Source organism: Sander lucioperca, chromosome 2, assembly GCF_008315115.2.
Source record: "Sander lucioperca isolate FBNREF2018 chromosome 2, SLUC_FBN_1.2, whole genome shotgun sequence".
NCBI lineage: Eukaryota > Metazoa > Chordata > Actinopteri > Perciformes > Percidae > Sander > Sander lucioperca.
This window is the reverse complement of record NC_050174.1, coordinates 34,353,590-34,369,133: the sequence shown is the minus strand read 5'-3', so window position 1 is coordinate 34,369,133 and position 15,544 is coordinate 34,353,590. Positions and strand designations below refer to the sequence as shown.

Genomic DNA, 15,544 nt, shown 5'->3' with positions numbered 1-15,544 from the left:
CAGGGCTTCCTTTTAATAAACCTGCCTCTGTGTACCCACTAGGGCTGCGTTCAAATAATCGATTCTCCAATTTAAACCGATCTTTGTTTGTGTCATCTGATGATTAACAAAAAATCCTGAAATAGATCTTTTAATATGTTAAATACGTTAATATAATGTTAGTGCTGTTAAGTAAAAAGTACTTTAAACAAACATTTTGGCAGTCAATACTTGAATACCTGATTATTAATACACATTAACTTGGTGTGTTATAAAAAATATTTGAGTGTTGCTTCTTGTTTGTACATTTTACAGCAAATTTTCCAAGAATCTCTTTTATATCCAAGTTGAGTTGGTATTGTAACTGTACTTTCCCTAACCTAAGTGACGTTGAATAGCAAATGGATTGGAATCAGGACCTTGTGAATCAGAATCAAATCGATTCGGGAAATGATTGGCGATACCCAGCCCTAATGCCTACCCAGTATCTCTTATATTTCTGTTCCTTTTTACAGAATGCACCCGAGCAGTTTACATCTGAGGAGTTTCCTGTGACGGAGTCAAAGGTTAGCATGGATGTCAGCTTTCCCGGCGCTGCATTTGTGATCATCTCCTGCAAGGAGAGCCAGCTGGGCTGCCGCAAAGAGTGAGTTCCTCCTATGTGTTCAAACTTCAGCAATTCGTGATGAACTCAGATTTCTTCCCATTCGTTTTCTGTTAAATTATTTAAATTCTCTCCCGTCCTTTCCGCTCCATTAGCTCCAGCCTTTACAAGGCCCCCTGGGCTCGAGTCATGGTGTACGGCCTGGGTCACAAAGTGCGTAGAAATGGCCAGCTGAATCTGATGGAGGCCGTGTGCTATCCGCTGGACGCCTCACCTACCAACACAGGCCTTACTCCCCCTCCCACCACCAACCAATACCCCTCTGTTATCATCCCCACTGATAAGGTGCACATCAAACTGGGTGAGTATCCAACTCCTTAACCCTCGTGATTGTCTTCCATTCAACCATGCACTTGTCGTGCTCCTGGGTCAAAACTGAGGATCAAAACTTTTTCTGACGTTTTAGTTGTTTTTTTTCGACACTTTGGCGCTTTTTTCAATGTTTTTGGGGCATTTTTTGACGTTTAACGCCTCTTTTCACTACCATGTACTGTATAAACACCACTAACACTAACTTAATACCACTAGTTTTACACTTATTTTTGGAATTTATGGTCAATGAATGTCATTTATAGGAAATTATATCAAATTCTTGAGTTAAAAAGGCAGTAATTATGAATTATTTTGACTAATATTAAAGGAAGGATCATCACAGAAGGGTCAGCGTTCAGTCGGGATACTAAAGAATTTAATAAAACTCCCTAAAATTCGATAAAACTAGAGATCCGATCTTTTGGTGTACTTGCGAGGCCGTTGTATGGAATCATCCGTGTTATTTTTGGGTAATTAAAATTAGGTAGTTATAAAGAAACCCATATTTTTTATATAGAAATTTTGTAAACGGGTCAAATTTGACTAGAAGACAACACAAAGTTTAAGTTACATTCCTAACTGTTTGTAAAAAAATAATTTGTTAAAGCACGTGTCAAACTCAAGGCCCGTGGGCCGAATCGGGCCCCTCGCAGATTTTGATCTGGCCCGCACATCTATTTAGTTTCACAATAAATTTTGTCCCGCCTAGTTTTTGTATCTTTTTCAATGTTTTGTTGCTTTTTCTGAAGTTTTTGTCACGTTTGCTGTCGCCAGCAGTGCTTTTTTCAACATTTTTGCCCCGTTTTTTTTCGATTTTTTTAATTTTTTTTATGGCTAAGTCAGTCCTTCCAGAAAAATGCGGAGTATATTTGTGATTGTTTTGGGCAAAAATCCTTGATTATGCGGCACGTTTTCTTAAAAAATGCGATGGAATATGCGGGATATTTATGCAATTTTATGCGATGAAATTGCAGGAACTTGCAAAAACTGCGGTTTCATCACGGCTTCATCGCGGGGTTTGCAGCTTTTCGATGATGTTCACATGTTAACATTCCCATGGCAACGGGAAAATGGCTGCTCTTGTGTGAAGTAAACGCAACATTTTTCAACTTTCTGCTAAGATATGTGTGACTTTTTTGCAACGAAAATGCGGGGATTATGAAATCATGCAAGCCACGCATATTTTGCGCGGAAATCGCCAATTTATGCAGCGAAAGTGCGGCGTATTTGAAAAAATGTGGCCCCGAAATAAATATGCGGACTTTGGCCAATTATGCATTGAATTATGCGATCGCATAATCGCATTTTTCTGGAGGGACTGGCTAAGTTACTTTTTGGGGCTTTATGTCGACCAAACTGTAAGTGAGAAGACTTTTTTGGTGATTAAAAGCATGTGATTAAACTAAACATGTCAGGCCCTGGATGTGATTCTTATTTTTAGTTAGTGTGACACGCCTGTGTTACAGGATAACATGTAATTAAACATCCCATTGTGTTGTTTTTAGGGGTGTCGCCCCCTCCCGGTGCGGTGCTGGTGCTGCACTCCTTGCCGCTGGAGTTTCCTCTGGCCATGGCATTCGCTGAACAGCTGCTGACGTGGAAGCTGGGAGAGAACAGCGAGCGATCTGACGACGAGCTGGACACGGTGCCCTCGTCTGTGCTGCTGCAGGTGGTGGAACTGCTGGGTAGGTTAACCCACACTTATAACAACACTTTAATAGGCCTCATTTAATATGTAATCGTTTTTAGTCTCCCATTGCCAGACCCTCCTCCACAGCGCTGTGGAGGAGGGTCTGGCTAGTCCACACACTGGTGGTGCCGCTGCTAAATAGCCTCAGGAAGGAACTTGTTTTGGTGGAACGTGTACGTTCAAAAGTAGTTTTAGTCGTGCGAGAGAAAACTCCGATTGGACAGATAGTCTAGCTAGCTGTCTGGATTTACCCTGCAGAGATCTGAGGAGCAGTTAACCATAGTCCTCACAAATCCACCGGATTTTAGAACGCCAAAAGAGAGTCGTCCGGTGGAATTTCTGGCAGCACCGGAGCAATCCCAGACGTGGAACGTCGTGGATATGGACTTAATCGTTTGTTGCCTTTTTATTTATTTATTCATTCATTATTATTTTCTTCTGTTTTTCTGATTTCATGGGTTTCAATTTGTGTCTCAACTTGTTTCTACTTGAATCTATGTATATGTGTGTGTTTTATGCTTGTGTACATATGTTTGTATTCGTCATATCTGTGAAGCACTTTGGTGCAAACTTGCTTGCTTTTAAAGTACTATATAAATGAAATTAACTTTGGTTAAATGCAACTGGAGCTGCAAAGATGAATCGATTAGTCATCAACTATTAAATTAATCACCAACTATTTTGATGTATTTTCTGAGTTACAAATCACAGAAGTAAGAACATAGACGTATGTTATACATCACCTCTTTAGATGTCGTATTTTGAGTCTTTGCTTGATTTTTCAAAACTGCACTGCACTCGAAAAGAACTATACCTAAAATACTTATACCTCGACTTATACCGCATATTTATTATCAATTATTCTTCTAATTGAACTCAACTTGTTTACTAGCTCCATAAATCATAGAAGAACTTTGAAAGCTTGCCGGATAAATCTTTCCAAACATAAATGTAGATTTCAACGACTTTGTATGTTTTTTACGTCATTGTTGTTGTTGTTTTAGGTGGTTTGCTTTGGACTACTGATCTGGCTCCCTCCATAAAAGAACTCATCTTTCACTTGCTGGCTGAGCTTCTGCGAAAGATCCACCACCTGGAGCAGCGCAAGAGCCCCGCTGGCCTTTCCAGCTCCATCGCTCTGCTGCTCAACCCGTGCCTCGCCGTGCTCATGGCCCTGCAGACGGAGCTCCGCAAGCTCTACGACCGGGAGACTCAGGGGTGGACTGCTGGAGGGGCGGGAGCGGGGGGGTCATCCTCTGGAGGCGTGGCGTTGGCGCTGGGGACGGATCAGAGCCGCTTCTCCACCTACTTCCACGCTCTGATGGAGGTGTGTCTCGCCGTGGCAGAGGTGACTCTTCCTCTCAACGTTGGCGGCTCTTCAGTGGGCGCCCTGTCCTCCACCAGCGCCCCGAACCTCAGCGACTCCTCTTCGTCTTCGTCATCGTCCCCGGGCCAGACGCCGCAGAGCCCCAGTCTGCTGTCCAAGCGTAAGAAGGTCAAGATGAAGCGCGAGAGAGCGGCGGCCGCGGTGGCGGCAGCGGTCTCTGGGAAGCGGGGAAGTGGAGGCGCGCGCTTGTCGGAGAGCGACAGCGCCCTGCTGAACATGGCAACGAGTAAACCCGAGGACATGCTGTGGTTCCACCGCGGCCTCACACTCCTCATGATACTACGACATCTCACCAACAAGGACCCGCAGGGCTTAAGCGTGACCAGTGACGCGGTGACGGACGCCTGCCAGGCGCTGGTCGGCCCCACGGCCCACAGCCGCCTGCTGGTGCTCTCAGGTATCCCCACGCACCTGGAGGAGGCCGTGGTTCGAAATGCTATCCGCAGGGCTTGCAACGCACACGGAGGGCTCTTCAAAGACGAAGTCTTCATCCCGCTGCAGGAAGAGGAACCTAGGAAGCCCAAAGTTTCTAGCCCTCAGGATGGCAAAGCGGGCCCTGAACCGGAGCGCCCGTTCCCTAACAGCGGAGGTCCTGAGAGTCCCGACAGCTCCAGCAGCGTGACTCCGGCTATGAGCGTGAGCGCTTCGGCTTCTACCAGCCAGACTTCGATCTGCAGCTCCTCTCAGGGAGTGTCCCGCACTGCCAGTGAACTCTCCGTTGACCAGGAGCTGTCGGCTGTTCCCCCTCTCACCACTGCTGCTGCTGCTGCAGCTTCAGCCATTACATACCCTCAGCAGGGCCCCCAAGACCCTCAGACTGTTTCTAGTCAGGAGAGTCTAGACACCTCCTTGTGTAGTACAGGAAGCCTGGGGAGTCTTGGCAGCTTAGGCGAGCCTCTCGACAGCGCGGAAACGCCGTCCGCGTCAGATGGAGGCTCTATGCACACAGTCACCTCACTGGAGAGCAATGCAGCCGTGGCCAGGCCCATCAAGGGCTATGCTGTCATTGAGGTGGGTTGATTAGGAGCACCATAGAGACAGAGTGCATCGCGTCATCCCTGCTGACTGAGCTGTTTTTCAGTTTGGCAGCTTATAAAAACTTCTGTAACTTACTTTAACTTAAGTTATGGGTTCTTTACCCTGTTGCTAGTGCATTCCACCACACAGCAGCTTTTAGGCATTTCTCTGTTTCCTAGCAGATCAAATTGACAAGGAGGAGAACTTAATGCATTTCAAAGTCAATGGAGAGCGGAGAGTTGTTTTCCCCTCTGGTGGGGGCAGGACTTAAATGCACTCTGTCTCTATAATAGATCTACGCCGTTTAGTTTTGTCTTGTTGAAATACGCTTGTCTTTCTTTCGTCAATCATAGGTTCGTTCTCGGGCCAAAGTGGAAAAGATCCGTGCCAGTCTTTTCAACAGCAGTGACCTGATTGGCTTGTCCGGTCTTGACGGAGAAGAGGATCTAATGGAGTTGACCAATGAGGAGATCCTCACAGCCTCCAGTGTTAACCAAAGCCTGTTTGACACGCAGGGAAGCTCTGCTCTTGAAGACTACTTCCTGGACAAGTCAGTCAGAGGTTGGTGTTGATTATATATTTTTTTTTGCTTTTAAACACTGAAAATAGCTCTGCCAAATCTCACATGTTCCATCTCCATGTTTCAAGGTGACAAGCTTGTACCTGGAGCCCGAGATGTTCTCACAGATATCTTTAAGAGCTGTGTGCACTCGGAGCAGATGCTCAGCCTCACGCCAGCCAAGCCACTTAAAGTGTCGGACATTTACCTCAGCAAGGAGCAGATCAACGCTCAGACACCTGGCAACCTGCTCCATACTTTCTTCACCAACGTTAGGCATCCAAAGAAAGTACTTGAGGACCAGCTTACTCAGGTACATAACATTATTGGCGGCGAAAATTCTCTGTTTTGCTGAATCGTCCAGTGATCCTTTTGTGCAGTCAATTTTCAAGTGTTAGGTCTTGAAACTCTCTCCCTCCTTTCCCTGAGGTCAACATTTTATACAACGTTTGTTTACAATAACTTCTGGGTAGAAACCTCCTGCGTCCCGTACATTCAGTTTAACAGCGCTGAGCAAACTGCGACGAGGAACAGCTGGATGAACTCTCATCTCCTTCAACTAAAATGCATGTTTGATGCTTTCATATGTCAACACTTTGACTAACGTTAGCTTGGAGAGCTAATTTACCTGTTGGGCCACAGACTAAAGAAAATGACCCCACCCAAACTAGCAGTCAGTCCGACCGGCGGTGACATGTTGCTGTTCCAAACGCTAGATTTGGTTTTTCAAAGACGCTAGCAAAGCAACACGGGACAGAAAACAAGAGCAGACCACAGATAGGTCGGACCTCCGTGTTTAACTACATATCTTTAATTTTTATTTACGGCTGAAAATGACAACAGAAATAAACAAGTTCAGATTTCACCATTTGTTTACAGAAAGTGATTTTGTTCTGTTAGCGCAACGGCAAGGTGATTTGGTCTATACAGTATGTATATTGTGTATTGTATAGTGTGTCAAAATGTTTTGTTTGTGTCAGATTCTAAGAAAGTACGGCACTCCCAAGCCCAATAAGAACAAATACAGCAAAGCAGGGAAGGAACAGCACCAAGGCAAGGTAGTGAGCACCAAGAGGCCCATCACCAAACCTCCCACCAAGGAGAAGTCTGTGCTCAACAGTGTCAGGTGAGTCATTAGTTTTCAAGCATGTTTAGGTACATTTACACGTTTTTATGGAACCCATTGCAGTTCTAGGTAAGACCGCCCTACGAGGCAGCCTGATGGTGATGGTTGGGGTTAGGCATTGAGCTTGAGTAGTTAATGTTAGGATAGCCCATTGATCAGGGGATAGGACCTGAACAAATCTGATTTCATTATCACGCGAGCATGAACGCCTGGCCAATTGATGTGGAGGGCGGGTCTTGCCTAGAACTGCAGTGGGTTCCATAATAACGCTACATTTACACTTTGACATGGTAATTAAATTAAATTAGCTGGTGTCTCTCTTCTGCCAGGACTGCTCTGAGTGAGAAGAAGACAGTCCTGAAGCCAAAATCTCCTGAGAAATCCAGACCTGAGGAGAAAGATGTAGAAAAATCTCCTGCTAAGAAAGCTGAAGGTTGGCAGTAATGACACAAATATCACTGAATACGTTAGTTGATGGAAGTTTTGTTAAGAATGATATCATGAATGATGATTAGATGTGTGAAGAGCTCTACTCCCCTTTCTTCGCTAACAACGAGGGTGAAGTAGAAGACCCCACAAAGACACAAACCTATGGGTTACTTCATGTGTCTGACGACATTATGAAAGGATCCCTACAGAGATAGACCTTTTAGTTAAAGAGTAAGATCCTTTTAGTTTAACATGAAACAGCCCCGAAATCACCATCACCAAACCCACCAGACTCCATGTAAATAATCACTACTTTTAGCGTGTATAGAGCCAGCATATTTCCACCAGACTCCATGTAAATAATCAGTACTTTTAGCGTGTATAGAGCCAGCATATCTCCACCAGACTCCATGTAAATAATCAGGACTTTTAGCGTGTATAGAGCCAGCATATTTCCACATGTAAATGGGTGAATTAAGGGTTTATTTCAACCAAACCAGAGTGGTGATTGTTGGAACAGTGGAAAGATGAACCAATACGGCTTTTGATAGTTTTATTTAGTTTCTGTCCACTTTGAATGAAGTGTGTTTTACGATGATAAAAGTCCTGATTATTTACATGGAGTCTGGTGGAGTTTGGTGATGGTGATTTCGGGGCTGTTTCATGTTAAACTAAAAGGATCTTACTCTTTAACTAAAAGGTCTATCTCTGTAGGGATCCTTTCATAATGTTGTCAGACACTTAGAATAATAATCTGAGTCTGTAAGTGGAACTTAATGTGCACAATTGTCCATTAATGTACATTGCAGCTTGTTTCGCTGTTTCCAACTGCAGCTGTCTTACTTAATACTGGACCAGTTTCAAAGATTGTTGTTACCATCAGTCACTTAGACACAAAAAGACGGGAAAATAGGGTCCAGGTGAAAAAAAAACAACCTTTAAATAAATCTGCTTTTCATAATAAAACAATTAGTCAGTAAACTGATCAATCCAGTGACAGAACAGATTTTGTGCTTTTGTTTTATGTAACTGTAAATGAAATGTATCTTGGTATGTTTTTACTGATGGTCAGACGGAATTACACTCTGGTCACATGCAACGTCCTGCTATGACGCTCTACTACCTAATGAGTAAATGTGAGTAGTGTTGTGAAACCCAGCTGCCTCACATACTGTACCACCCTGTCTTATTTAGTTCCAGAGGAGAAGTACCTGACACTAGAAGGCTTCCATAAATTTGCCGTTGACCGTGCCAAGCAGGACATCCGTAGTGTCTGGAGGGCGATTCTGGCGTGTGGTTACGACCTCCACTTGGAAAGGTGAGGCCCTGGAAAAGTCATGACCAGCACTCAGACGGCTGTAACTCAAATACCGTCACATTCACCAGCTGCCTGGCAACAGAACACGTTGTTGACGTCCTTCTTCATTTTCACACTAGTCATCTTAGTGTAACGTAACAAGACATGTGGCCTTTTTCCTGTACTTGCAAATAGAAAACACAGCAACCCACCAGTATACGTTAAATAATATAGAAAAAAAAGCAGCAGAGACGATTTCTGGTCCCTTCCTGTTCAGTCAGCCAGCTAAATTAAGCTAATGCTAGCTTTGTAAAGAATAAATACCACACATGTAAACATTAAACTGCGTGCAAGCTCAATCGTGTTGGAACTTTTTTTTAATCTGTCTACAGATTTCTCTCCTGTACGTTGACGGACTTCACATTTAGCAGCTATTTTTAACATATTAGCTCTGTGTCAGCGGCGCAGCTGATGTGATCCAAACATTTCCAGTACAGCGTTGTAACAAAGTCGTTTAATCCAATGAGTCACTTTATATAAATATGTTGGAGAGTTTCTGTGTTGCGCTGTGTTTCATGATTTATTTTCATGAATACAAATGTTTCAAAAACTGTTTTTGATTCAACTCTGAACACTGAAATGGCGGAGTAATATTTTTAGTGATGAGCCTGATCTGCTGTCACGCTGATTTGAGCACGTTCTAAATGTCTACTTGTCCAATCAGTCAGTGTTAAAATGTGTGAAGCTAGTCCAATTTAAAAACACTCAAGACTAGAGCTGGGCAATATATCGATATCATGATATGAAACTAGATTTCGTCTTAGATTTTGGATATCGTAATATGGTGATATGACATAAGTGTTGTCTTTTTCTGGTTTTAAAGGCTGAATTACAGCAGAGTGATGTACTTTTCTGAACTTACCAGACTGTTCTAGCTGTAATCTGCCATAGACATTATATCCACATAACTGATGATTATTTATCTAAAATCTAAGTGTGAAGATATTTTGTTAGAGCACTAATTGTCAACCCTAGAATATCGGCGCAATATCGATATCGAGGTATTTGGTCAAAGGTATCGTGATATGAGATTTTCTCCCTATCGCCCAGCTCCACTCAAGACATGCTCGTTGAGTGTATCTCACGTCCAAATGCCTCTTTAGCTTTGATAATTGTTATCGTTTAAATATGAGTGACTAAGCATTGTGGGAGGCCTGTGTGATTAACAGCAGCTGTCCTCTGTACCAGGTGCACCTGTATAGACACTCGGCACGCCCAGAAGGCCTGCAGGAAGTGGAATTTGGAAATGGACGTGGCATTGGTCCAGTACATCAACAGGCTGTGCCGTCACCTGGCCATCACACCCGCCCGACTGCACCCCCATGAAGTGTACCTGGACCCCGGAGACACTGCGGATCCCCGAGTGGCCTGCCTGCTCAGTGAGTAAAAACCTTGTTTGTTTGTCTGTGTAGAAAAGACATTCACACCCTCTTTCTACTCTTCCAATAATATTAGTGTTTGAATCCAATGCACACTAGGGCTGTCAACGAATATTTTAAAAAAAAATGTTAACCTTTATTTTTACCAGGAAATAATCCCATTGAGATTCAGAATCTCTTTTTGAAGGGAGTCCTGGGTTTCCCGCAGAAAATTTGTTAGTTAAGGTGGTAGGGTTGGGGGGTTTGCCCTCAGACCGAACACTAAATATAACATTTAAATAATAATATATAATAGTAAGAAATAAGAAAGAGCAAAACAACATTCAAAATGTGCAAAGGTGATCACAGTCACTGCTTCTGGCAGAGCTGACATCTAGCATCGCTACAGGCGATGGAAATAATGCACATAAAATACAAACGGGAGCGAGGGCGTTCAACAATCGCCATTATATCGACTCAACAGGCACGTGCAACCTAGCTAGCAGGTGAAGAACTCAAACAACAAAATCACCAGCTAACTCACTTTAAATTTGCAAGAACTATAGACTAATACAATAACAGGCTTAAATAAACCCAAAACATAAGTTATACGACTTACAGTTCTCACGGACTCACAGCGTGATATCAACTGGCTAGTTATCCTCCAGACAGCGACAGACCACGTCTCTTTTTCTTTCTCTCATTTCGGCCAGTGGGGCGCCCAGTGGTCTGAAGCGCGTCCGCGCTATTCTCCGAGATGCACTTGACAGCCTTTTGTGCAGCTGCTTTTTTTATTTTTTTTTGACGACCTAGTTAAGGCGGTAGGGTTCCCCAGCTTAGGCGGGCCGCCCGAACTGCAAAGTGCTGCGGGAAACCCTGGGGTCCTGGCCAAGACGGCAGTATAATAGTTCCATATTAAAATATAACGGTGAAAAACAGACAACATAAAACGGAAAAAGAGAGTTGGCAATTTAACATCATGTCAACATAATTACCAGCAGTGCTCAGTAACAGCACATCACACAACACCAGTCCTTTATCCTAGTTTTCATTTCATCATTGTCATTGTTGGTAGTTAGTCTAATTTAATATGACTCTGCAATTTATACCAGGATGAGGGTGCAAAAACTTTAAAGGCACTATCACCGGAAACTGTTCGTGTTCGGGGAATGTCATACATGATTTGCCCATATGATGGAAGATTACATTTCCTGGTGGTGACTTTAGTTTTGACAGCCCTAACGCACACTGTCATCTATGGTGTTACATGCATACGTGTAACACGTATATGTATATATGTGTCATACTACAAGTCACACTTTGTCAGTTGTTTTGTCATCTTGTATGTTGTGTGTGTTTTCAGACGTGCCCGTGGAGAGCATGCGCTTGCGTTTTGCTCTGCTGCAGTCCCTCAACAACACCCTGGAGAGTTTCTTCCTGCCGCTGGTGGAGCTGAGACAGACACACACCTATCAGAACAGCATTGCAGCGCTGTTATGTGAGGCCAAAGGTATACGGGATGTAACACGTGAAGGGGGCATAATGGGGCCAAGTCGGTGTGACTGTATCAGTGTTTGGACCTTTTATTGTAAACCTGCCTTGTTAAAACACAAATTTCTGATCAGAGGTCATCATTTACACTCGATCACCGGCTTTCTCCGCTGGTTACAGGTTTGAACTTCTACGACACTAAGGTGACCGTAATGAACCGAGTACTGAATGCCACGGTACAGCGGACAGCTGACCACGCCGCCCCAGAGATTACACTGGACCCTCTAGAGATTGTTGGAGGTACGCTTTCCTTTCACTAGTTCACATGTTTGTTTCCCATTTGATTTACTTGCACTGGCTCTTTGCACACATTCTTTCTAACTCTCTGGCATTTTTGTCCGTCAGGTGAGATCAGATCGTCGGAGAACACGTATTTCTGCCAGGCAGCACGCCAGCTAGCCTGCGTGCCGTCGTCCCAGCTGTGTGTGAAACTGGCGAGCGGAGGAGACCCGACCTACGCCTTCAACATCCGCTTCACTGGAGAGGAAGTTCATGGCACAAGTTAGATTTTTTTCCTTCACGTCTTTCTTTCTGTACCGCCCTGCAGACTTTATTTTACTAGATTTTATTGCCAGAGCCAACTGTAGCTTTGATGATTGTGTCTCTCCAGGTGGCTCCTTCAGACATTTCCTCTGGCAGGTGTGTAAGGAGTTACAGAGCTCGGCTCTTTCCCTGCTGCTCCCCTGCCCCAGCTCTGCAGCCAACCGTAACAAGGTAAGATGTGTTTCTGCATCTGACATGCTCTCACAATGTCCTGTTTTGGACACTGTTGGTCTTCTCAACAAGGCAAACGTATCGGCCCAAATATAAGAATTTTTTTTTTTTCTGTTAATATGTCTCAAAAAGTGGGATTGTCTTATATTCGGGGTGTACACTCTTTAAAGGTCAATATAGATTCACAGCAGCTGATGGCGCCAGAGCACGGGAGTGACGATAGTGAGAGTGAACTGCGGCTCGGGCAGCATATTTTTGTCCGAACTAGAGAGTAATAACTGGGCCCGACCAGAACACGACAGGCATTCTGTTTTTTATGTCCGAACCGACCCGAGTCCGACGCAGGTGATGTAAACGGAAGCACTGAGTTTGTGTCACGCTGTCGAGAGTGCGGCTCGGGACACATACACGTTTCTGTCCATGTGTCTGTCTGGGGACGCTGCTGAAGCTGTGCATGGCTGGCAGACATCAACAGACTCTATGTTTTCCCTAAAAAAGAACTTAATCAGCCCAATTGGTATTATAAAAAGGCCGACCAATAGACTACAGGTTACTTAGATTTTTATACTGTTGAAGGTAAATGCCAAAGGTTGATCATTTACAAATGTTACGTTATTACATTAAATTTAAGGTAATTTAAATGTGACAATTTCATCTAAAAGATATTGAAAACATGATTTTATTTCAAAGTAGTTAACGCGTTAATCGTGATGCAATTAAGGGCCGAGCATAACGTGTTATTTTTTTTTTTTTTAATCGCATGCCGGCATTTATTAATTTATTTTACACTTCACTCGGCTTTGTGTCGTGCCTAACAGGCGACTATTTTGACCCTTTGCCGCACCGTTACTTATCATCAAGCTGCCACTTCCTCGTACTGCAGGCTGCAGGCATGATGGAGCTTTTTATTTTCCAAAACTCCCGGACGGCTCAGTAGACAAGTCGAAAGCCACGTGCACATTGTGTAAAGCCGAATTAAAATATCACCGAAGCACGTCAAGCTTGAGCTACCACCTACGGAGCTAAGCATAGTACAGTTAACGTGACTCAGGTTGATGCTAGCAGACTCAGGCAAAGCACTATTTTGGAGAGTGCTACTTGCCGACCTGTGGATGAAACCAAATCCAAAAAAAATTACTACAGCTCTTGCGAAATGGGTGAAATAATAAACAAATACAAATCTTAAAATCAAGTTCATAAAGTAACTTTCTTTGCATTCATTTTATCCCCAATCAAGATCCACTGGTAAGAATGGCTTTCCATTGTTAATATGTACTTAAAAACAGTTCTGAAATGCAAAATAATATAATTTTAATCATGTGATAAAACATGCGATTAATCGTGATTAACTATAGAAATTCAACGATTAATCGTGATTTTAAAAAAGATTAATCGTTTGACAGCCTTATTTGAAAGATGTTAAAAAACAACAGCCTACCTTGGTTTATTCCATACCATTGTTTTAATATCATTATTTTAAAATAAAATGATTTTTATTTATAAAATAAGGTTTGGTCTTCAAAAGGTCTTTTTCCAAAAAAATTTGTCTTGGGAAAAAGAGTGGGGTCGTCTTATATTTGGGCCTATACGGTACTGTATGTTCTAGGATTGGACCGCCTGCATTCTCAATGTCTCCACAGTTTTAAAACCTCACTACGAAATGTTAGGAGTTTCGTTCTCGGTAAGTGCAGAGAGCGTTTTGTTCTCAGAGTCCTATCTTGCACCATGAAGTTAAGTACAGACGCCGTCGTATCAGTCATTGTTGTTTCCTGATGTCCTCAGGGGAAGTACATCCTGACGCCTTGCCCGATCAGCTATGCAGAGGAACAGCTGTTGCACTTCTTCGGTCAGCTGCTCGGCATTGCCATCCGCGCAGATGTTCCCCTCCCTCTGGACCTGCTGGGCTCCTTCTGGAAGGGTCTGGCGGGCGAGGCCCTCGACCCGGAGCAGGACCTGCAGGAGGCCGATGTGCTCACATACAACTACGTCAACAAGTTTGAAAATGTAAGGGACCAGAGGCCTGTACTACGAATCAAGATCAACATGCCCTGGATTTATTTCAGTTACCCGGCTTCACCTAACCTAACAACTGCAGTCCCGCGTAAGCTGTATCACGACGCTGGTTAACAACTAGTTCAATCAACCCAGGGTTTCCCAATCTAGCGGCGCGCACGTTCACATAAAAGAGGCGGGGTTTGCACAGCACGACCAATCACAAACATCTACCAGAGCCACATATTTTATATAAGAAGAGCAGACTATAATTCTACATAAATATGAAGAACACTGACACGATTTAACAGGCAAAACGCAATACAGTCGCTACAGCTGCTTCCTAAAACAGGAAGGAAAGCTGGCAGAAAATAGCCGACGCTGTAAATGCATAAATCACAACGCTTATTAATATCACTTCCCCATCAGTGAGGCACAAGATCTGACCATAATTACACTTGTTCTTTCCATAAACTGTCGTTGCTTTAGCCTGTTATTTCAGTTGCAACCCTGGCAGTGGTAAGCGATTGTGAGAGCAAATAAAAAAAAAAATATAAAAACATAATTTAAACCGATGTGCGCATTGGCAACACACGGCTCAACAAGCTAACAAAGATACGTAACTCCCTCTGCTGAAAATCTATATCTTTCATAACAGTACCCATCAGGGAATGTTAACGGGGTTGTCGGTCTCTAAATGTTAAATTAACTTTTATGAGCGCATCTCTCTCTCTCTCTCTCTCTCTCTCTCTCTCTCTCTCTCTCTCTCTCTCTCTCTCTCTCTCTCTCTCTCTCTCTCTCTCCGCGCACCGAGCTCCGCCTGATCAGTGACAACGCTGACAACGGTGGCGCCGGTATCAATCGAGCGTTGATTGGTCGGTAGGCGGTGCTTTTACACCAGTTGATCTCTAATCTCCAATTTGACCTGCTCCCGACCAGGTTAGGTTTTCAGCATAAGTTACCACGGCGATTGAACCCGGTAACAAGTGATCCACCGTCGTGGTACAGAAAACCCTGGGTTGAACCTGAAGTTACCTCGTTAACGCCAAATCTTTCTTCGTAGTACAGGCCTCAGTAGTGTAAACCTCATGTCTTTCCCTGCTAGGAATGTTGATGTTTAACCGTTAACCAACAATTAGAACTTACAATATTATATATATTATTATTATTACAATATTATTGAAACGATAAAAGAAAAATAGGCTATATAATCTAATTCGTAACGGCTAGTTAACTTGTAAGTGCTAATTTTGTACTCACACGTTGCGTTTTTACATTAAGAGCTACGTGCCACTATATCGATGAGGACTGGTGGTTAAATGGGCCGTCCTAAACACAGAGTATGCAAGGCAGACACAATATTCACACACAGCTAACAACCTCGAACTGGGCGGATATACGCTCCGTGG

The 15,544-nt window shown here is 43.6% G+C and overlaps 1 protein-coding gene across 4 annotated transcripts in view; it reads left to right on the top strand.

Moving 5' to 3' along the window:
- Positions 1-15,544, top strand: part of LOC116054481 (probable E3 ubiquitin-protein ligase HECTD4) — a 112,323-nt gene that overhangs the window by 87,681 nt on the left and 9,098 nt on the right. For all 4 annotated transcript variants that reach the window (XM_031306055.2, XM_031306053.2, XM_031306054.2 and 1 more), the window contains exons 58-72: positions 495-625; positions 739-944; positions 2,461-2,640; positions 3,650-5,043; positions 5,403-5,610; positions 5,698-5,921; positions 6,589-6,734; positions 7,064-7,167; positions 8,358-8,481; positions 9,709-9,899; positions 11,242-11,388; positions 11,550-11,669; positions 11,775-11,930; positions 12,040-12,143; positions 13,926-14,147. In XM_031306055.2, the coding sequence (XP_031161915.1) occupies positions 495-625; positions 739-944; positions 2,461-2,640; positions 3,650-5,043; positions 5,403-5,610; positions 5,698-5,921; positions 6,589-6,734; positions 7,064-7,167; positions 8,358-8,481; positions 9,709-9,899; positions 11,242-11,388; positions 11,550-11,669; positions 11,775-11,930; positions 12,040-12,143; positions 13,926-14,147 (3,657 nt within the window). The remainder of the gene's footprint in view (positions 1-494; positions 626-738; positions 945-2,460; positions 2,641-3,649; positions 5,044-5,402; positions 5,611-5,697; positions 5,922-6,588; positions 6,735-7,063; positions 7,168-8,357; positions 8,482-9,708; positions 9,900-11,241; positions 11,389-11,549; positions 11,670-11,774; positions 11,931-12,039; positions 12,144-13,925; positions 14,148-15,544) is intronic.